This window comes from Bufo bufo, chromosome 5 (genome assembly GCF_905171765.1).
Source record: "Bufo bufo chromosome 5, aBufBuf1.1, whole genome shotgun sequence".
NCBI lineage: Eukaryota > Metazoa > Chordata > Amphibia > Anura > Bufonidae > Bufo > Bufo bufo.
The window spans coordinates 237,468,624-237,492,210 of NC_053393.1; the positions used below are offsets into that span (position 1 = coordinate 237,468,624).

A 23,587-nucleotide genomic window follows, 5' to 3' on the forward strand; every position below is an offset into this window, starting at 1 on the left:
CATTAAGAATGAAAATTGGTGTTAGACTATCCCTATGTGTAACCACCATGCAAGTCTCACCTGAATGTCAGAGGTCCCCGTTATATATATATAAGACATATCATGTGTGCTACAATGCACGTTCACTAGGGGAAGAGAATATTTTTGTTTTTGTGGCTACCATTGAGATACCACAAAACCAGAAACTGACTCCTTTTTACTTCCATTTGGCAGTTTTGGTGGATGTAAAAACACTCACTAGTGTGAATGTTAGGGCGAAAAATGTCAACTGAGTGGATTTTTTTAGCCTTTTTTCCTATGCCCTTACAAAGACCTCTAATAACAGCTAAACAATCCCTTTTCTGAAGAAAGTCAGTATTATATGGTGTCTATTCAAGTGAACTGGTAACCACGTAATACATGCACAATTCAACTAGTAGGTTTTTTGGCAGCTCTTCCCAGTCTAGCTAATATAGGAGAGAGGGAATAAAAACATGGATTAAGGCAACCCTTATGGATAAAGCAACAGAAAAAGGTTTAATTTTGAATGTGTCTTTTTAGATCATTGTTCATATTTAGACCTTTTTATTGACAAAACCAGGATTAAGATAAAAATTGAAGAGGTGCAAATCTCTCTATTATACGTGTTTGTGCTTAGGTTATACTTGCGGTTTGGCTTACAAATACTGTTGAAAAACACTGACCATAAAACGTGAATGAGGCCTAAGGCTGTGTTTGTGCTCTAAATCATAAGTTACAGACGCATAAAAGGGTTGGAAAGAATGGTGGCCTAACCAGAAGGAGTGTTGTGGTGAGTGATGAAGCTATTATTAAGAGGCTCAGTGGCTCTGGTGACTGTGTTTTTGAAACGGTTCTGAAGCGGCTAGTTAGGGAGGGTAGCACTAAAAATATAGGAGGTATAAAAGAAATAGGACAGTTGCTGGAGACCAGAGTTGGCAGCAGTGAACTAATTCCAGTATTGTCGAAATAGACAGAAGAATTTAGTCACCGAGAACTTGGAAGGTGTCCAGAGAGAGGACCAGTAGGCTGACATGAAGTGGCAGGGGCTTCTGCATGCCAAAGCGGCCAAAGTCCAGGTAGCTGACATCCACGAGTAAACAAGCCTGTAACTCAAAATGATAAGGGAGGAACCACCACCGCAGCCACTGCACCCAATTGTTAAGTATTGTGGCCATTTTGTGACCCAGATTATGCCTCCATTTGGAAGATTGTGATGTAACTACAAGAATGTGAGCCTCATTTATGTAACATTATAATGAAAACTCAAAGAAAGTTTATTTCAAAGAAAGCTCTGTTTAGGTGTGGAAGTTCTTTGGTGCCAGGACTGAGTCCAAGGATAACTCTCGTCCCAGTTCCAGAACTTTTACAGATGTATTGTTGATCACAAAAACTGAATAATTTGTATAACTTTCATTATACAACAAAGGAGCTTTATTAGCTGAAGCAGACTTTTGAAAAAGGGGGCATGGGGAAGGTGGGGTGTGGACGGGGCTATTAGTGCCTGTGCCTCATCATAAATTAAATCCTCCTCCAATGGCACAAGCCCTGTTATGACCGATGTAGCAAACACTGTTCTTGATAAATAAGGGCTTTCTGATTATAACAGAGCCATTACAGCTGTGAAAAATCAGTTTTTAAACAGATTTAATAAGTCCTGTTAGATAGTAATGACTTATAATGGGGTTTGTGAAAGTTCTGTTAGGGTTCTAGCATTTTTAACTGCAAGAATATCTCTGAAAGCTATACCAATTTCACTGTAAAAAAATAAATAAGATTCCAAGGGAGATCAATGCTAATGTGACCAGAGCCTTAGAAAGTTCAATTCAAGGATGTTCACAAATAGATGGCAAGCTTTAGCATTACAGAAGCCTGAAATTATATTATACATGAGAGCTGATATTATCTGATACATGAATGATCTACAATATTTATTAGAACAGGTAACTGTGATCTGCAATTTCTGGTATATCTAGAACAGTGATGGCTAACCTTGGCACTCCAGCTGTGGTGAAACTATGACTCCCAGCATGCTCCATTTATTTCTATAAAGTTATGAGAGCAGCCAAGCAAGGGGGGAATCTTGGGAGTTGTAGTTTTACCACAGCTGGAGTGCCAAGGTTAGCCATCACTGATCTAGAACATATGTAGATTCATATATAAATCATTTTTCGAAAAAAAAATCATCTATAAATAGAAAATAAAACATGCTATGTAATAAAAAAAACTATTTACATATTTATTCAGATTAAAACAATTTAACTTAATAAAGGTACATTTAGTGAAGATTTACTAAGATTTACTTCTCACCCTAACCCACAAAACTCTCCACAGTTCTGCACCTCCATATATCTCCTCCCTCATATCCATCTACCACCCTACTCGTGCTCTCCGTTCTGTTAGCGACCTAAGATTAATAACCTCCATAATTCATACCTCTCACTCCCGTCTTCAAGACTTTTCTCGAGCTGCACCTACTCTCTGGAATACTCATACACATCTTTTCAGGCAGGCTTATCAAGCTACCTAAAATGACTTTTCCCAGACTAAACCTTTCCCCCACCAACTCCTCTGGCCTAAACTCGATCATCTAGTAGTCCCAAACCCGAAGCAGATCGGCCGGCACCACTCCTGTCAGTTCAATAATGGCTCAAATCCTACTTATCACAATCAACTACCTTATGTATCACCCCCAAATCATCAAAGATTGGGCCCTGACTCCTAGTGTTTCAGTTAGAAATTAGCCAGTTACTTTTGTTTTTTACATGAACCCTATGAATTTGTAAAGCGCTGTGAAATATGGTGGCGCTATATAAATACATTTTATCGTTATTATTATTATTAAGATGAATGCAGCAGAATTGTGGTTTAATTTGCACAGAAACACTGGAGTACATGGCTTGCACCATATGTATTATGTATTTTAGATACTTTTTGCATCACGCTAGACTAAGAGAAAAGTGTTAGAGGGAAAGGGGCATGTCTTAGTGGAAAGGTCATCGTTTAAAATACAAAGCAAATCAAAATTGTGCCGAAATTTCAGCGCCTAATACTGGTGCAAAGCAAGCCAGCCAATAGGGGGTGTAAAATTAGACAACATTGTCTAACATGTCTAGCAAGATGCATCAAATTTATCATACAGCATGGGTCACTGTGATAAACATGGTGCGTCTTTAGACTGCTTGGTCTTTACTTAGTGCTGTCTAAATATTAGACAGGATTAGTAAATGTGCTCCATTGTGTTGGGTGCCAAATAATTTATCTCCTTAAAATAACATATATACTGTTATACATAAAATGAATTATAAAAACAAAGTTTCATGGATTTCTCAGGCTCATTATAACCTGTCACCACACCAGTCAGTTGTATATTTTTCCATATATATATATATATATATATATATATTTCCAGTTCTAACTGTAAATTCAATCTTAAAGGGACTTTTCATGGCAATATGTAATTTTTTGTTAATATAATTACTTTAAGGCTAGAATCATGTAGTCCCCCGATGCATCCTTTCTTCTATTTTCCAGCGGCTTGGTTTTGGAGATTTTAATCTTTATACTGTGTTTTTGCCATATGCTAATTTTCTGTTTCAAGTCAAGGGGGCAGCGGCTTGCTTCCTTGAAGTCACTGTTACCGTGCCCTAACCCTGCCTCTTGCACCATGTTTGCTGCTATCCCCCATGCTCACCTCATCCTGCTGCGTTAAGACATCTCATTCCGTTCTCGCGGAAGCGTACTCGGATACGTCTAGTGCTCCTCCGCTTGGGAGCTTTGTGTCCTCCACCTGACATCATGTCAATGGACATGTGCATGACAAAAGAGAATGTGGGGATGCGTGCAACTAGGAGAAATGCGCACATTCTCATTTGTCGTGCGCATGTACATTCCAGCGATCTCAGCTGGAGGACACAAAGCTCCTAAGTGCAGGTGCACTAGAGGATTCCGAGTGCTCCTGCACGAGAACGATGTCTCAACATAGCAGGACGATGTGGGCATGGGGGGGAGCAGCAATCATGGTGCAGGAAGCAGGATTAGGGAGGGGCAACAGTGACTTCAAGGAAGCATGCCGCTCTACCCTTGACTTGAAACTGAAAATGAGCATAGAGAAAATATGAGATTAAAATCTCCAAAACCAAGCCACTGAAAAATAAGAGAAAGGAAGCATCGGGGATTACATGATTCTAGCCTTAAGGTAATTATAATAACTAAAACTGACATTTCGTCCCTTTACTGTTGAACTAAATCCAATTTGGCAATTTGTTCTGCCACAAAATGTCTTGTAGCATCTTGCAGTACATTTTCTCATGCCACAATATCCGATTAGAAACATCTCTTTTATTTATACAATTGTTCAAATAGTTTAAAGGATAAAGTCCTAAAAAATAATACATAAACATTATAGCAAAAAATATACATATAATAAATTGGTTTTCTTTGCTTATATAAATGATGTATAATTTTGTATTTATATTTATATATATATATATATATATCATATTTATATTAGTCACTTGAGTCCATGTGTGTGAATGTTTCAGTATGTCATCATTTTACAAGTTCTGTGTTCAAACACTGGAGTCCTTCATTGGCTGAGAGTTTTACAGAAAACCATCAGCATTAAAAAGTTCTTGATGAAAGATCTGTGTCACCGCTGAGGACAGAGCGCTGGCTTGATGCATTTCCCTCTGTGAAGTACTAAATTAGCTGGGCAGTGACAACCAGCCACACACGATCTTGTACACGGACCGATTTCATTCCAGTTTTCACATGTCTTTAGGCATCCAGGACCACAAGTATCATATACTGCTCCATGTTTACACTGGGTTGCTGAAAGAAAGAAAGATACTACAGTTAGCAAGCGTACAATATGGATTAATACGTTACAGATTGAAAATGTTGTAACTCTCAGATAAGGTTTATTTTACGGGGAAATCACACTAACAAAATCTTCTGATTAATCTTTGGTAAGTTTGGGAAGATCCCTTTGTTAAATGGGTTGTCTCAGAATGACTGCTTATCTGCAGTCTACAAGACAAGCAGTAAGTGTCAAACAGTTGGGGTTATGGCCGCTATGGTTGTGGTGGTTGAGCATGCTCACTGCCGTTCCATTCAAAGTCTATGACATTGCCGAAGACATCTGGGTACAGCTCTTGGCCATGGTCTAATAAGGACTCATAGCAAAACTTAGTATGGACTCCCCTGCTTCACCCAGTTTTCCAGTAAGCATCCACCAGAGGGAGCTCAGTGCATAGGAATTTATACAGTTACCATTTAATGGAATGGAAGCTAAAAATATCCTCTTTGCATTGAACTCCTCTTGGTGGTAGCTACATGAAAAGAGCTTGGCCCCATCCCCACTCCCTGTAGTAGTTGCACGTTTTTTATCCATTGAAGCTACGCCACTGCTCACTGCCATACATCCAATTAAATCAGGAAGTGGTGACTCCTGGTCTCATAATCGTTGGGGGGGTCAGTGGTTGGATACCCAAGCACCCTCCAGAGGAACTGATTTTGGGGCTCACCCTACATGGAAACATTAGGGTATGTCCACATGGAACATAAACGCTGCAGATTTGCCACACGCAGATCCACAGTGTTTATTTACCAGCAAAGTGGATATATTTTAAGAAATATCATCCACATACTTTGTATAAAAATTTATGATTTGGGGTTGATTTTGCTGCTGCAGAATTACAGGTGGAGGTACCTTCACCTGTTCTTTTTTGAGAGCTTAAATTGGTTTTCTGACATTTTAATACTGATGATTAGAGATCAGCGAATTTCATATTTTGAAATTCGTTCACACTTCGTTTGTTGGTAAAAGGTGAATTGTGTTATGGATTCCGTTACCACGGACCATAACGCAATTCTATGACGGACTCCCCTGCATAACGGAAACGGGACGGATCCGTTTTGCACCCCATAGACTTCTATTATGATGGAATGAATAACGGAATGCCTCTAAAGGCATTCCGTTATGCATTCCGTCGTAGAATTGCGTTATGGTCCGTGGTAACGCAATCCATAATGCAATTCACCTTTTACCAACAAACGAAGTGTGAACGAATTTCATAAGCGGAAATTCGCTCATCTGTACTGATGACCTATCTGATCAGTTGGGGACCGACACCCGGAACTCCCGCCGATCAGTTGTTTGAGAAGGCACCAGCCCTTCTGTGAGTGCCACAGCCTTCTCCAGATTTTTCTAGGCCAGTAACAACACGTTCATCAGTCATTTGGCCTAGGCACAGCTCAGCCCCATAGAAGTGAATAGGGCTGAGCTGCGATACCAAACACAGCACCAAAAATTGCACCAAACAAAATTGTATTGTGCACTGCCATACCTCCGTCACTCCTGCTGCCCTAAAACTACAACCCGCAAAATGTTCTTTTCACTTCTATGGGAGTTACAAAAACAACTAAGTGTGCATGCTGGGACTTGTAGTTACACAGCAGTTGGAGTGCTGAAGGTTGCTGATCTCTGCGGTTTGTGGCTTTTTCATGCCATTATAAGTGGCATACTCATAGCAACTGTGAAGACACTACATTTACTGTATGTACATTCATATATTCATGGTGATTCACTAGTTATACTATTGCCATGTTTCAGCATCCTGTCTTCCAAGCAGCATTTTCCCGTACTGCATACCTTTAGGTGAACGCTATCAATATGCACGTATGCTCATAACTAAAAAGAACCAGAACAAACATTTTCTGCCCACTTGACTGGCAGGTGGAAATCGGGACTAGAAATGACAAATCATTACATTGTACAATCTACAAACCTCAGATATGGAACAACAACAATAACGTTCGTGTGCATGAGCACTTATATAGATGCCAACAGGTGGCACAGTATACATTTTATGCCTATGATGCATATGCCGTAGAATGGGTAGAGGTGTATACTGACATCATCAGGACATCTGCATACCGGCCAACTTTTAAAAAACACAAAGAGGGACAATATGTGCGGCACACATAGCGCATCACGGCAATTTTTTCCATAATAGGCAACGCCTCTAACTTTTCAGGCCCCCGTTCAGCTGCTTCCACTATATCTATTATATAGATATTAGATAGATAGATAGATAGATAGATATGAGAGACAGATAGATATTAGATAATTAGATAGATATCAGAGATAGATAGATAGATAGATAGATAGATAGATAGATAGATAGATAGATAGATACATGAGATAGATAGATATAGATAGATAGATAGATAGATATGAGAGACAGATAGATATTAGATAGTTAGATATATATCAGAGATAGATAGATAGATAGATAGATACTGTAGATATTAAATAGATAGACAGATATGAGATAGATAGATAATAGATAGATAGGTAGATAGATAGAGACAAGAATGGCGCTCTTCCTGGTAAAATGCAGGCCTGCACAAACAAATTATTTTTGCACTTTATTCCAGGCATATGACGCTAACACAAAATACACAAATTGTGAAAAAGCAGCAATATCTTTATATTTAGGATATAGGTTTTATCTGACCAAGTGCTTCTATGTCTATAAGTCTTGAATAAAAAAAAAATTCTTGCATTTAACAGCCACTGGGGCATCATAAAGAATAAACCGTTCTTCAGGCACCCTGCCAAAGAGCACAGGGAATTCCAGAGGGGAGCGCCAAACAGTTGCAGGAACTACAGAGGTTAATACACAAACTGTCCAAAGCTAATGAAACATTTCAAAGTGTGATTTATGCAGGGCAGAGGCGGCAGTGAGGTAGATACAATTCTGCATGTTTTCTCTCTCAAGGTCAACAATTTCTATTGTGCAGAGAAATAAACCTATTGAAATTGTGATGAGAGAATGCTTTGTGTCATCGTCACATAATTGAATGTGCTCCCTCAAGTCACAGTGACACCATTTGTTCTGGCACATATTATAAAAGTGATAAAGTATCTTTGACTTAATTTTGTAAGTGTGCGGGGTCATTTGTTCTAATGATTTTCAGTATTCAAGTGTAACCCAATAAATTATCAATATGGCTACAGGTGTTAGAGGAGAGATCACAGATACTGTAGCTGAACACAATATTTACAAACTGACTTCATCAAAAATGCCTTTGGCTGAAAAAGTAAAAAAAAAAAAAAGATTATGGGTCCTAAAGGCTCCTTTCCATGCACGTGTAAAAAAATCCTTCAAACATTTTATGGAGTTTTCTACATATGTTTTAATGTGTAAATCTGAATTGTGACATTTGTACAGGCAGTTTTTGTTTTGTTTTTGAAAGTACATTCAAAAACTTATGGCAAAAAAAACATTTAAAGAAAAACAACATACTTTAAGCATTGTAAAAACAAATACAAACGCCACTAATCTAAAAAATACTGCTAAAATGCCACAAACTAAAACACTGGGGCAGATATATCGATGTCACTGTGTCTGGAAAGTATCTTGACTTGAGACAATTTTAGCGCCAAACTTTTTGTCTAATCCAATTCAGCACCTTCTTTTATCACAGTCTTCGTTGTGGACAAAAATTATACAAGCTCCAGGCGGTATAAGAAGTTGTGTACAACTCTGATAGGATAAATCCCTATTATACAGCATTGTGTCACAAATAAAGATTTTTGTGGTGCATTATGTCACTTCCCTTCACTGCTGTCAAAAACAATCCAAATTACAAAGTTTGCACAAACTAGAAAACAGCACAGGCACTATATTATGGTACAAAATAAAACAATATTAATATTTGTGCCCCAATCTGTAGACATTTTCAGATTTTGCTATGGACTTAACAGACATATGGCTGCAGTTTTAGCCCTCCCAAAAAAGTTGGTGAAGGCTCCAGGGCAAAACAATTTGTGGGACTCCCCTCCTGAGTAAGGGCTGTATTAGACTGGCCGATTGTCTGCCAGATCATCGCTAATGAGCATTCGTAGTAACACTCGTTAGCGATGATCTGGCAGTGTATCGCTGCCGCCGATTACTCAATGAACGAGCAAGCTCATTCATCAGGCAATCCAAATTTTTAAGCATGGTCACGATCTTCTGCCTGCAACTAGTCAGTATGGGGATGAGCAATGGCAAAACTACAATAGGTCCACTGTCTCCTCCCTCCTGTTGGTGGTATGCTTAAAAACTTTTCAAACTCATGTCTTGTCTGGGAAAAAGTAAAAAAAAAAACTATGATGTAGAGGCACTTAGGTGGTGGAGGTACCTAGCAATTTTGCCTTCTGTTCTCCCTATAAGACTTTGTTCACATCTCCGTCAAGGAGATCCGGCTGCCTGATCTGGCACAAATGCTGTCTGTCAGCCAGACAAGCGTTACGTGCATCGTTTTTTTTGTCTGGCCGACATTTATGCCGGAAAGTGGCCAGATCACCGTTAGATCTCATTACAGTTAATAGGGATCCAGCGGTGAAGTAGAGAATCCGGCAATGCTGGATCCTGGGAGATCCGGCAAACTGCTCTGTGAGGATTGACAGAGATGTGAATGAGGCCTTATCCAGCCCTGAATCTCTCTATTCTATTCAGTGATATATAAATATTTGAAGCTCCAATTCCTCCTCATTTCAGTCGTAGGATGAGGAGGAACAGAGGGTTTGAAAATCACATTTAGTATGTGGTGGTGGGCTCAGCAGTGGGGCCCCCCAGGAATCATACATTTGGATTGCTCTCATCATCATATTTACAATATAAAGAATATATTATATTTTAATACAGAATAATACAATCAATCATGCATATAAGAGCTTGACCGAAGCTGGAAGTAATAAGTTCCTGACACTACGTAGAGTGGCATGAACAAGACAAGATTCTGCTAGAAATAAAATGATCAAACTGCATAGTAATTTCCAAGGAGCTAGAAGGAGACATAGTCCAAAGTGCAGGAAACATGCTTATTTGTCTCCCCTTAAATTGGTACCAGGATTCGTTCATGGACTACTGTGTTTTACCAATGGACTAATGTGTTGAAACTTTTTCCAAACTACGATGTAAGAAATAAAAGGAAATCTTGAATCTATCACAGCTATGCCTCACCCAAATGTGGCTGATTTTTTTTTCACAGTAATGAGAATCCTTCAGGCTGCTGTGTTTCAGCTGTCAGAGTAAAGTCGGATGTGGTGAAAAGGAAATAAAGGCTTCAAAAAGACAGATGTTAGTGGCTGTGCAAGTGCGATCAGACAGATGTGAAAAATGGTTTTAGTCCCGTTAAAAAAGGAGACGAAAGGGACCCACTGGCACACTTACGCACGAGCTATTATTCAATTCCACTAAAATTAACACCTTTCAGCAATGAAAAATGCCATTGCAAAGCCAAATAAAACAAACCATAAAAATTGCTGAAAAAGCTCAATATAGCTCTCGAGTGGCCTAGCCAGCTTTCTTTAAGTCACTCGATCTACAGATGTAGTTATTACCCCACTTACATTCCATTATATTCTCCTTAGCTGACCTAACTCTTCTAATCCCCTTTGTATCTGTTTTGGGTTTTTCATTTCAGGGGACCTGTCAAGAAAAGCAGAAACTTATAATGGGAATATGGGTCGATCAAATATATGTGTAGGAGAATAAAATAAAAAATATCCAAGATCCAAGACAAGGTCATACTTGTCCAGGTGTCCACAATGTTCCTTATTTGTAATAAACACAGCTTTCATGACCTACTTAGCTAGGGCTAATCCTCTACATAAATACCTATAAAGATAACATGTGTTGTTTAAAGACGTTTGCAATATCTTTTGGTATATGCTTGTATTCCCTGTTACTGAATCAAATGCGGTTCTACTGTGCCACTTGACCGCTTCCGACCCCCCCCCCCCCCCCCCTTGATCTGTACCTTTTAACCTGTATACAGGGATCTGGACTCTACTGCAGGGGCACCACCAGGCCGCTAGCTGTTGAAGTAGTGTCTGTTTACTGCTCACTGGGGCCAAGAGACACTGATGCGGAGCACCAAAAGATCAGGCAAAATTCTAGCCAGGAAACAAGCCAAGGTCAGAACAGACAGCGCACAAGCAGTCTGGTAACCAGTCAAAAGGCCATGGCAGGCAGCAAATAAGTCAATATGATGAATAGGCAGAGGTCAGGTCATGTAGCGTACAGTTAAATTCGAAAACAGGCAGGGATCGGTACACAGGCTAGCAAAAACAGACAAGGGTACACCTTCGCATTAAACAACAGTACTAGAACCTATTGCTCAGGCACTGTCCCATAGGGGAAGGTGCCTTAAATACTCTGAGGTGGCCAGCCATAAGCTGGGGAAGATTAATGTGCACACTGGCTCTTTAAGAAGCAAAGTAAGTGCACATGTCCTATGAGCAGTGAGGGGATGAGAAAGTCTCAGTCTATGTGAAGTGTACAGAGCAGTTCTGGCCTGGCACAGTGAGCTGCAGGGAAGAGCAGGTGAGTGCTCCGGCGGCTGGCTCTGCTGGGAGGAGTGAAGTGGCGGGCACAGGCCACCGGTATAACATTCGCCATGCAATAACAATGCTAGAGCACCTTTTGATTCTGCATTGTGCCGTACCTCTGTTATTATTCTTTGATATTTAGAAACAAATTGACAATTGGGTGCTATAAAGGGAGTGTGTCCCTGCACAGTATGGTTCTATCAGCACTGATCGGCCAATGTCAGAGTATGAAGGGGCACACCCCCAACTGGTAACACCCAGTTGTCAATTTATTTATAAATTACTAGGAGGAATAACAGAGGAATGACCCTGCAAGATCATATGCTGAGCATCAAGTCAGAGTATGTGATTTACCTAACAGCAAGTTATGATTATAAAATCCAAGGAACTAAACTACTAATGAGAAAATAAGCAGCAAATCAAGTGCAGCAGTTTTCGCCCGGCCAATACTCTGCATAATTGCTGGATTGTGGCTGGATCTCGGCTGATCCCCATTATAGTTAAAGGGGTTGTCCCTGTTCCGGTCAATATGCTCTTTTAGGGTATGTGGTGTTACAGAAAGACACTGCAAACAGTGACCCACACTCTGTTGGACATCGTATGACCATGTATCACATGTAACACTACATTTAATGTGTGGCTAGCAGCAGCTTGTCTAGAGATGACAGCTGGTTCTGAAGCTTAATTCACAAAAGTGATGAGCTCTTGGGAGAGCTCCTTCAATAAATGTAATGATGGATTAGAAAAATTATCTTTATAATTGCTCATTAGTATCTCAACACGTCTGCATCTAATCAAGTATCTGTCTCAGATTCGGATAAGGTTTTGAGAGAGGTTACGGGAAGCCACATGTGATTCATTGGGAACCTGCAATTAATGGACAAATTAGATGAAAACCGTACAACAGCAAAATCTCACTTGCACACACAAAATCCCCAGGAGTTGACACATGAGCTGAAAAATTCAGACGGTGAGTGAATTTAGCCAATGTCGTCTAAAGATGACCAGTTCCTATTCTTCAGCATTTGTTACACTATCCCATTTACTCCTCCTTTGCTCCTCTGTCTAAAATGACGTGTGCAAGCAAGATCTTGCTGAGAGTCACTACTTTTCCATTATCCTACAGATCGTCATGCTTGTTAAGGTACAGAACTGATGGAAATGTATTGACTTAAAAGGGTTTTCCGAGACTTTCCTACTGATGTCATCAGGTCATCAGTATCTGATCGGTGGGGGTCTGACCTGGGACTCCCGCTGATCAGCTGTTTGACAAGGCACTGATACTTGCAGTAGTGCCGCAACGCTCTTGCTGCTCACCAAGCACAGCGCCATTAATTTGATAGCAACATGTTATTGGTATTAAAGCTAAGCCCCATTCACTTCGATGGGGCTGTTGCGCTAGGTCATGTGACCGATGAATGTGAACGTCACATGTCCTAGACTAAACTGCAAGCGCCGATAGCTTCTCAAACAGCTGATTGGTGGGGGTCCCAGTCATTGGACCCTCACCGATCAGCTACCGATGAACTAGGATAGGTCATCAGTAGTAAACTCTCAGAAAAACTCCTCTAAATATGTGAATTCCAGAATTCCCAATGACATGTTACGCGACCTGTTTTGATCTCTTGTGAGAAGGCAAAAGTGAAAAACAGGCAAAGTATAATACAAGGAATTATTACACTGAGAATAGAAGTTTTCTTTGGGTCAGATGTACTAATATGGTCCTTACTAAAACTAAACATTATACTGTATTGTAAGGTAGGTGCCCTAAATGGCTTCTAAGGTTGGTCATGAATGATACATACAAACTCCTTGCACATGTTATTCATGGTTGGATTTGAACCTAGAACCCCGTCTCTGCAAGGAACCACTCAGCCACCATACACATGACCATGTCTGTTTGAGCAACTACTTCCATTCCTCCTGTAATAACAATTGTGGATCATTCATTCTTCTGACTCTACGATGTGCCATTCCTTTATTATTCCTCTAGAAGTCATGAATGAATCACTGGCAGTTTGCAATGTTACCAATTGCACAGTCTGGCACTGGCAGGAGTGATTGGATATTGGCAATTCATTCATAAACTTCTAGAAGGAATAATAAAGGTATGCCACAACATAGAGTCATAGGAGTAGATGATCCAGAATTGTTATTACATGGAGAATGCAAGTAGTTACTAAGACATGTCTGGAGAAGTGACAGGTCCTCTTTAAGACAATTACATAACAAATACACAACCGTTTTTCAAAAGCTTCATATTGAGAGACTCCTATATGTCAGATTAGCAGTGTGTGGGCAGCGCTATAAACTTTAATTGAAGAGGAGATGAGGCAGTGGTATTTATTATCTGAATTTTTCATACTGCCAAATGTAATCTCTCAGGCTGGTATCATATCGCATTTGGACTGTAATAATAACTCAGATCTTGGCAGACTGCAGAAATCCAATTAATGCCTTTACAATGTTTAACAATAGTCCAATTATTTTATGCACAGTGATTTGATTTTTTGAGCAAAACAAGATACGTTCCCGCACTGACATTTTTACAAAATGGCTCATAAAGATATCTCAAAATAACCATGACAGACTTTGGGGGAGATTTATTAAAGGGGTTGTCCCAGAAAAATATTCTACAGTTTTTATACCAGCAACTAGATCTGAATACTTTTGTAATTGCATGTAATTAAAATATTATTATAGCTACTGAGTTATTCAATGAAATCTATTTGCATAGCGCCACCTGCTGTTTGCTCTCTGTCCTGCTCACGGAGGCTGCAGCAAAAGGGACACATCCATGAGAAAGGACACTCCCCCTAACACGACAGCTTGAAATAAAGCTAGCAGAACAATTGGAGCAATGAATGAAGAGATCTCTGGATCCATGTATGTACAGGGTTGCTTCTAGCTTTGTTAGAAAAAGGAAACACATACTAGTTCAAGGATCAGCAACTACAACTGTGACACTACAACTCCCAGCACGCACACTTACACAGCTATTCTTGTAACTCCTCTAAAAGTGACAGGAGGATTCTGGGAGTTGTAGTTTCAGAACAGCTGGAGTGCTGATCCCTGTACAGTCGTGGCCAAAAGTTTTGAGAATTACATAAATATTGGAAATTGGAAAAGTTGCTGTTTAAGTTTTTATAATAGCAATTTGCATATACTCCAGAATGTTATGAAGAGTGATCATATGAATTGCATAGTCCTTCTTTGCCATGAAAATTAACTTAAAGGGACTCTGTCACCACTTTCTAACCCCCCCTTTTAAAAGTATTGTTATCTCCATGGCGCCCCTGTGATTACAAAGGTGTTGTTAGAAGATAAATTCGCCGTCTCCTTTTGATAAAAAGAGCTTTTATCTAACCTGTCAATCTTCTTGATAAGGTGCCCAGGGCGTTTCTGTTGGTCTCAAGCTGCCGCCCGCCGCTGCCGCCGTTGGTGCCCAGCTCCTCCCCTGATCCTTTCAGCGCCGCCTGAATGTAATGAAATACGCCTCCGGCTCTCGCTCAGTGCCCCCTCCTCCTTTTCAAAGATCCCGCGCGTGCGCACAAATATGGAGTGGAGAAAAGGGGGATATAATATAGTCCTCTGTGGGTCTTTGAAATCAGCTGTGGGCAGACGTGCGGCTCCATACAGCGCTTGGCAGGCTCTGAGTGGCTGGCTGCAGTGCTCGTCTGATGAGGCTGATTCTAAATGTCCGCACGGGCGCATCAGGCACAGGCCTGTGCGCACGCGCGGGATCTTTGAAAAGGAGGAGGGGGGACTGAGCGAGAGCCGGAGGCGTATTTCATTACATTCAGGCGGCGCTGAAAGGATCAGGGGAGGAGCTGGGCACCAACGGCGGCGGCGGGCGGCAGCTTGAGACCAACAGAAACGCCCTGGGCACCTTATCAAGAAGATTGACAGGTTAGATAAAAGCTCTTTTTATCAAAAGGAGACGGCGAATTTATCTTCTAACAACACCTTTGTAATCACAGGGGCGCCATGGAGATAACAATACTTTTAAAAGGGGGGGTTAGAAAGTGGTGACAGAGTCCCTTTAAGTTAATTTTCATGGCAAAGAAGGACTATGCAATTCATATGATCACTCTTCATAACATTCTGGAGTATATGCAAATTGCTATTATAAAAACTTAAAAAGTGGTGACAGAGTCCCTTTAATCCCCAAAAAAAATTTCCACTGCATTTCATTGCGGTCATTAAAGGACCTGCTGAGATCATTTCAGTAATCGTCTTGTTAACTCAGGTGAGAATGTTGACGAGCACAAGGCTGGAGATCATTATGTCAGGCTGATCGGGTTAAAATGGCAGACTTGACATGTTAAAAGGAGGGTGATGCTTGAAATCATTGTTCTTCCATTGTTAACCATGGTGACCTGCAAAGAAACGCATGCAGCCATCATTGCGTTGCATAAAAATGGCTTCACAGGCAAGGATATTGTAGCTACTAAGATTGCACCTCAATCAACAATTTATAGGATCATCAAGAACTTCAAGGAAAGAGGTTCAATTCTTGTTAAGAAGGCTTCAGGGCATCGAAGAAAGTCCAGCAAGCGCAAGGATCGTCTCCTAAAGAGGATTCAGCTGCGGGATCGGAGTGCCACCAGTGCAGAGCTTGCTCAGGAATGGCAGCAGGCAGGTGTGAGCGCATCTGCACGCACAGTGAGGTGAAGACTTTTGGAAGATGGCCTGGTGTCAAGAAGGGCAGCAAAGAAGCCACTTCTCTCCAAAAAAAACATCAGGGACAGATTGATCTTCTGCAGAAAGTATGGTGAATGGACTGCTGAGGACTGGGGCAAAGTCATATTCTCCGATGAAGCCTCTTTCCGATTGTTTGGGGCATCTGGAAAAAGGCTTGTCCGGAGAAAAAAAGGTGAACGCTACCATCAGTCCTGTGTAATGCCAACAGTAAAGCATCCTGAGACCATTCATGTGTGGGGTTGCTTCTCATCCAAGGGAGTGGGCTCACTCACAATTTTGCCCAAAAACACAGCCATGAATAAAGAATGGTACCAAAACACCCTCCAACAGCAACTTCTTCCAACAATCCAACAACAGTTTGGTGAAGAACAATGCATTTTCCAGCACGATGGCGCACCGTGCCATAAGGCAAAAGTGATAACTAAGTGGCTCGGGGACCAAAACGTTGACATTTTGGGTCCATGGCCTGGAAACTCCCCAGATCTTAATCCCATTGAGAACTTGTGGTCAATCCTCAAGAGGCGGGTGGACAAACAAAAACCCACTAATTCTGACAAACTCCAAGAAGTGATTATGAAAGAATGGGTTGCTATCAGTCAGGAATTGGCCCAGAAGTTGATTGAGAGCATGCCCAGTCGAATTGCAGAGGTCCTGAAAAAGAAGGGCCAACACTGCAAATACTGACTCTTTGCATAAATGTCATGTAATTGTCGATAAAAGCCTTTGAAACGCATGAAGTGCGTGTAATTATATTTTACTACATCACAGAAACAACTGAAACAAAGATCTAAAAGCAGTTTAGCAGCAAACTTTGTGAAAACTAATATTTGTGTCATTCTCAAAACTTTTGGCCACGACTGTACTAGATTATATATGATTTTTTATTTTTTTGTACATACAGTAAATCATGGGAAAATCCCTTTAAAACTGGTGAAAAGGTAAAGCGGCTTAGGTGTCCATTTTAACCACTCAGATTCCACCTTTCATATTCCAAAGGAGCTCTGAAAAATTAAAGGTGGAATGTGGTAGGCTGCTATGGGCAACTAAGCCGGTTTACCTTTCCACCAGTTTTGATAAATCCCCCCTATGGATTTTTAGAGCCTATGAACATGTACAATATGCACACCGAGAGAAAAACAATTTTTGGAACCCCTCAGAACCAGACAATATCGGATTTTCTGACTTTCAGTCTGACAATTAAGGTAATCGGCACTCTCTCGGGTACCAGCTTCAGGCTTCACAGTTGATGTGTCTGTCAGCTGACGTCTGTGCGAGAGGTGTCAGATTTGGCGCCTAGAACCTGTCTTTCTGAGACAATGAGCACAGAAAATGGTGAAGTTTCAAAAGCTCCGCTTCACAGTTCTCGGTCGTGCCCTCATGTCTGCGTCGCAGGATTGCTGCATTGAGCTTCCTCTGCTACAGTCTGCAGGGATAGAGCAACCACTAATGAATCTTCGAAACATCCCTAATATACTAACCCTTACATCGCTGTAGACTACCTTGAAATGAATATTAAGAAATAAACTACCCGACCACCACAGGCATAAATATTAGCCTCAAAATCAGAAAAACCTAACTTGTTACTTTAGGTGGAAATTATCTTTATGTGTCATTATTGCTTTCAGATTAACTCTTTGCATCCCACATTCCTATCCAGAGTTTAAAAAAGTATACTTGGTAACAGTACAGTAAATGCATTGCTTTACTAACTGCCGGGATATCCACTTTAACAAGCACTCTTCTCCCTCTAGTGGTGAAAAGTAGGTATAGCGACTAAAACACACAGACTGCAGAACACCTGATATTCGAATACCAATATTAGTACCCTCAAATAGAAGCTATTATATTATTTCCTACTATCATCCAAAAAGTATATCTGGGGTGGACAGATTAGAACCATTCCATATCATTTTTTTATGTTAAACATACTAACATTACTGCTGCCACATTGTTAAGGCTCATGTACATGACCATATTTTTCTTCATTTCAATTGGGCCATGCGAACATCAGTTTTTCTTCACAGATGCATGGGCCTGATCTAAGAATCTCAGTGCTGGTCCTATTCTTGTCCGTTTTGAGGATGAGCATAGCGCTTTCCATTGATGGGGGTTAGAAAAAAACAAATGCACATGGAAGCTATCCAATTTCAAGGATATGTTTTTGATGGAGTCGGATAAGGCTATGTGTCTGAGCCCTTAACGTAGTAATAAAGAGGACATGCCAGTAGAATTTTTTGTGTAAAGCACATACCCTCTAAATAATTATAAACTGAAAGTATAAATAACAGTTAAAACTTCTCCTCTTTTTTTAATCCACTCCTGATTTTGGTTTCCGAATCAGGAAATCTGACCGTGGGGCCGTACCCTTAGGGTACTTTCACACTTGCGGCATAGGATTCCGGCAGGCAGTTCCGTTGCTGGAACTGCCTGCCAGATCCGTCAAAACGTATGAAAACTGATAGCATTTGTCAGACGGATCAGGATCCTGATCTGTCTGACAAATCCATTTAAATGCCGGATCTATCTCTCCGGTGTCATCCGAAAAAACGGATCCAGCATTTATTTTTTTCACTTTTTTTGCAGTCTGAGCATGCACAGACTGCAAAAAACGGATCTGTTTTGGACGGAGATAAAACCGCATCATGCTGCAGTATTCTCACCGTCCTGAAAAGGCAAAAAGACTGAACTGAAGACATCCTGATGCATCCTGAACGGATTGCTCTCCATTCAGAATGCATTAGGATAAAACTGATCAGTTCTTTTCCGGTATTGAGCCCCTAGGACGGAACTCAATGCCGGAAAAGAATAACGCTAGTGTGAAAGTAGCCTTAGACATCCATTTTACTACAGTAGTGGATTCCGTGTTAGAATAGCTAGAATAGTTAGAATATAAGGAGATAGCACTTCTGGTGCCTATGCTGACCCTGCTTACCATGTGCAGCTTTATGGTATATTTTTACAAAGATCATCTAACAAAGCTTTCGAAAAATAAAAATATAAAGAAACAGCATTTACAGCATATATCCACTGTATATAAGACAATCTGCAGGTAACATTTTAAGTGTACCTCTTTTTAAATTGAAGTGTCTAAAGTGGTATTCATATCTGGGATATTGATGGCATATAGCTAGGGCATGCCATCGTCAGATAGGTGTAGGTCCAATGTCTGAGACCCGCTCCTATCTCCAGAATGAGACCCTGAAGTGAACAGAGAGCAGCTGTGCGTGTACTGCCACCATCCGTTCAGCCACCCTTCGTTCAAAAACTTCCAGCAGTCCCACAGCGGTGATGGAGAGACGGCTGTGGTTGTGTGCTTCGCTCTTGAGTCACCGCTATGAGACTTCTGAAAGTAGCTGAGCGTGCTTGCTTGGCTGTTTTTGAAACTGCCATTGTGAAAAGTGGAGAGCACACCGCACATGAGTAATAACTTCTCCGAAGTGAAGGAGGTCCCTGAGGTGGGACCCGCACCTATCTGACATTAATGGTATATCCTAACGATGTGCCATGAATGTTGCAGATGGGCCAACCCCTATAAAGGAAATCATAGAATGATAGATTCTGGGCTTTTTCTCTTTTTATTTTGATAAAAATCAGGTCTTCTGTGCACAGAGGGCGGGGGCGCTCCATCAGTCACACCCTTTTGTGCCCAGTTCCATCCTTCAACTGCCACAAGCCGCAGCAGATATGACATGCCCCTGATAAAGGACACGTTCCCTATGCTAACAGTTTGAAATAAATCCAGCAGAACAATTGGTGCAATGAATGTGGAGATCTCTGGATCCATGTGAGGTACAGGGCTGGTCCTAGCTTTGTTAGAGATTGTCACGTACTATAGGATGTCTGATTTTCATTTTTACATTAGTCATGGGATAACCCCTTTAAGATAAACATGGTGAAAATGAAGACAATAGAACTAATAATTATTCACAATATAATCCGAACAGTACCTGCACAGTTATTTTCAGGCTTCCAGGGGACATTCACACCTTCCCTCTGACATGCTCTGGCATAGGCTATTAATGATTCACAGTAGCAGTTTTTATGCATCGGGCACTCGCACATGTCAGTGACACATGATCTAAAGGAGAGAAAAATAAAGAGGATGGTGATTGTTATGCATCCAGTGGAGAGAGATACATGAGGAATATAGAGCATCATCCACATTCACAGTGTATATAGATGGAGTTGTCATAGGTATCAATGGAGTGTACAATGAGTTATTAAATATATCTCATCAGGTAGAGACACGTTTTGCAGCTCTATGGTCCAGCAAATTGATGGAGTCCCTAATAAGTCCCTAATGAGATATTTGAGAACATATTCTGAACCAAATAGCCGCAGACCAACCGTGTGATGTGGGTGATTTTCACCATAAGTCTCAGTAGATTCAAAAGGTAGTCGCGCTGCCGGGCACACTTCAAAGCGTCAGAGTGCAAAGTCAAGGAAAAGCAACAGCTCTTTTTGTGTAGCTAGAACACAGACTTCCACCAAAAGGCAATCTCTATCGTACGAGTTCCTCCTGTGGATTACAAAGTTGCGACGCACATAGTGAAGTTCAACCAATCTTTATCTCTCAAATACTTTTTTTATATACTTACAAGAGTCGTTAAAATCCAGGCATTTAAACAATAAAATCTGTAGCACCGCCCTACAGATTTTATTGTTTAAATGCCTGAATTTTAACGACTCTTGTGAGTATATTAAAAAGAATTTGAGAGATAAAGTTTGGTTGAACTTCACTATGTGTGGCGCAATAAAAGTTTGTCATTCGGGACAGACTGGAATGAGATGACACGCCCTCAAGACTTGCTCAATAAAAGCCACCAGTTAGTCCAGGAATCTCCAATAAACTTAAAGGAGTCACGCAAAAATGGGGAGGGAAGGGGATTTCGGCAACCCCCCTCTCACACACACACATACTTTACCGGACCTGTGAAGGGAAGATTACTTACCTGCTTCTGGGCGCTGGCTCCCGATTCTCCTACAGGCCTGTGATGCTCCACTGGGCTCCCTCACTCTAAACATCTGATCTGGCAATGGCCACGGAGGTGACAGGCTCTCCTTACATCATGACAGATTGTCACATGACGCAAGGGGACCTGGTCTGCGCCACGGCCAGTGATTTCAAACCACATGTTTACATCGAGGGGGCCCAGCGGAGCACCACAGGCCTGTTTTTTTTAAGGATTTTTATTGTGTAAAAGTAGTCAAACATACAAAAAACTATATCTATTTGGTATTCCGTACTGATAAAGGGAGTAACATTATGGTATTTATGCCGAATAATAATTGCCGCAAAATTTATAAACTCAGTGGCAGTATTGCTGGTTTTCCCATTCCACCCTCTCCCCAGAAACAGTTAATCAGTATGTTATGTTTACCCTAAATTGGTGCCATAAAAACTACAACTTGTCCCGCATAAAAAAACAAACCCTCATACAGCTATATCAACTGTAAAACATAAAAAGTTACAGCTCTTGGAATACTACGATGAAAAAATTAAGAAAAAAATTGCTTGGTCCCTAATGCCCAAAACCGGCAGGTCACTAATGGGTTAAAAGAATTTTCCACCTATACTTTTTACTATTATATATAACAACTTCCATTTAATAGCAAATTGTTAACCAATACAGGCCAATTAGCTTTTGATACAGGCATGTCAAGTCACTAACACTATCATTTATAAAAAAATATTTTTCAAAACTTCAGTTTCCAATGGTGAAAAGCACTGGATGAGCTGCATGCAAGCGTCATACATAAGATCAGTGTATACAGTTTATCCATAGCAGCAGCTATTACTATAGTAAAGTGCAAAAGTGAGGAATATTCAGTGTTTAGTACAAGGAATATAGTAACATAGTAACATAGTACATAAGGCCGAAAAATGACATTTGTCCATCCAGTTCGGCCTGTCATCCTGCAAGTTGATCCAGAGGAAGGCAAAAAAAAAACCCTGTGAGGTAGAAGCCAATTTTCCCCACTTTAGGGGAATAAAAAATATAAAATGTAAATGTGTTTCCCTCCCAAAAATGAAATATTACAATTCTTATTATAATTATCCTTGATTTGTGTGACAACTAATAGCAGCATCATAATCAAACAGAGGTTGTCACATAGATTTCTGTACCTCCTGAAAGTCAAATCTTTCATATCGCGCAGCAATGCAAAGCTTGCTATGTACAGGATATTATTAGGCATATTTGCCTTTCAGCAGCCAGGAAAAGTTGTGTGACATGATTGTCTCTGTAAAAATAAAAAATAAATAGACAAATCTGAATAAGCGAGTCGAATCGCATAAAACTTCATTCTAATACAGTATTAGAATGTATTGGCTCAGATGAGCCGAAGTTATTGCTTCTCGCGAGACTTTGCGCAATAACTTCATGAATTAATTTGTACCACTTAGAACCGAACCCGAGTTCGGTAAATGTTTCTTTTACAGTATAAATTAATTTATGAAGTTATTGTGCGAAGTCTCGCGAGAAGCAATACCTTCGGCTCATCGGAGCCAATACATTCTAATACTGTACGGAGCTCCTGCTCCCTACAGTATTAAAACAAAGTTTTATGTGAATCGACTTTGGATGTTTCATCCGAAGTTGATTTGCTCATCCCTAGCTGTAATGTAAAGCTCCCATGCTTTTCAGATGCTAGGGCTCGCTTGTGTCTACAACCTCCACAAAAAGAAAAAACTATTTAGAACAGCCACAACCCCAAAATTTTTATAAACATTATCGTAGAACCAATATCTACCAGATCAGAATATGAGAAGAGACAGTAGGTGTCTCAGACACTGCTTCCCTCTGTTGGCTAAGACTGGTATTTAACAATCATAATACATTTAAACATAACCTGGAGCCATGAAAAGCAGTGCAGTCTGCAGAAAGCATGCTATAGAGCAGGAGGAGCTGAGCAGATTTATAGTTTATGGAAAAATATTCAGTAAGGCTTCTTTCACACTCGCGATTTGGGCGGATCCGTCATAGATCTGCAAAAACAGATCGGTTACAAATAATACAACTGCATGCATCCGTCATGAACGGATCCGTTTGTATTATCTGTAACATAGCCAAGAAGGATCCATCATGAACTCCATTGAAAGTCAATGACCAGCATGATGACATGTTGATGTAAACACGTTAGCATGTGTGACATTTGGCGCGTTTTCTTCAATGACGATGGTTGCGACGGCCGGTCCGCAAGCAAATGGATGAGGCGAATATGTATTTTTTCGTTTTTAACCCCTCAAAAGCCTCAATGTGATTGTCAGATGCAGCGATCAGTGTTGAACGTGGCATCTGAGGGGTTTCAATGACGAGTTGCGGAGCGATCACTTTTCCCCTTCATTGCGCCTGCTACATACAATGGAATGCGATTCGTGACAAAGGAATTTGTAACAAATAAAATTTCTTTGTGAAATTAGGCGAAGCAGTCAAATTTTGTTTTTGATTACTTCGCTCATCTCTCCCGACTCCCTCCCAGTTCCCCCATACATGT

At 40.6% G+C, this 23,587-nt stretch overlaps 1 protein-coding gene across 2 annotated transcripts in view; it reads right to left on the reverse strand.

The window, feature by feature from the left end:
• Positions 1 to 3,946: 3,946 nt before the first annotated feature.
• Positions 3,947 to 23,587, reverse strand: part of BMPER (BMP binding endothelial regulator) — a 253,177-nt gene continuing 233,536 nt past the window's right edge. For both annotated transcript variants that reach the window (XM_040434314.1, XM_040434313.1), the window contains exons 14-15: positions 20,038 to 20,168; positions 3,947 to 4,830 (exon numbers count right to left, since the gene is read on the reverse strand). In XM_040434314.1, coding sequence (XP_040290248.1) covers positions 4,649 to 4,830; positions 20,038 to 20,168 — 313 coding nt within the window. In that variant the 3' untranslated portion in view covers positions 3,947 to 4,648. The remainder of the gene's footprint in view (positions 4,831 to 20,037; positions 20,169 to 23,587) is intronic.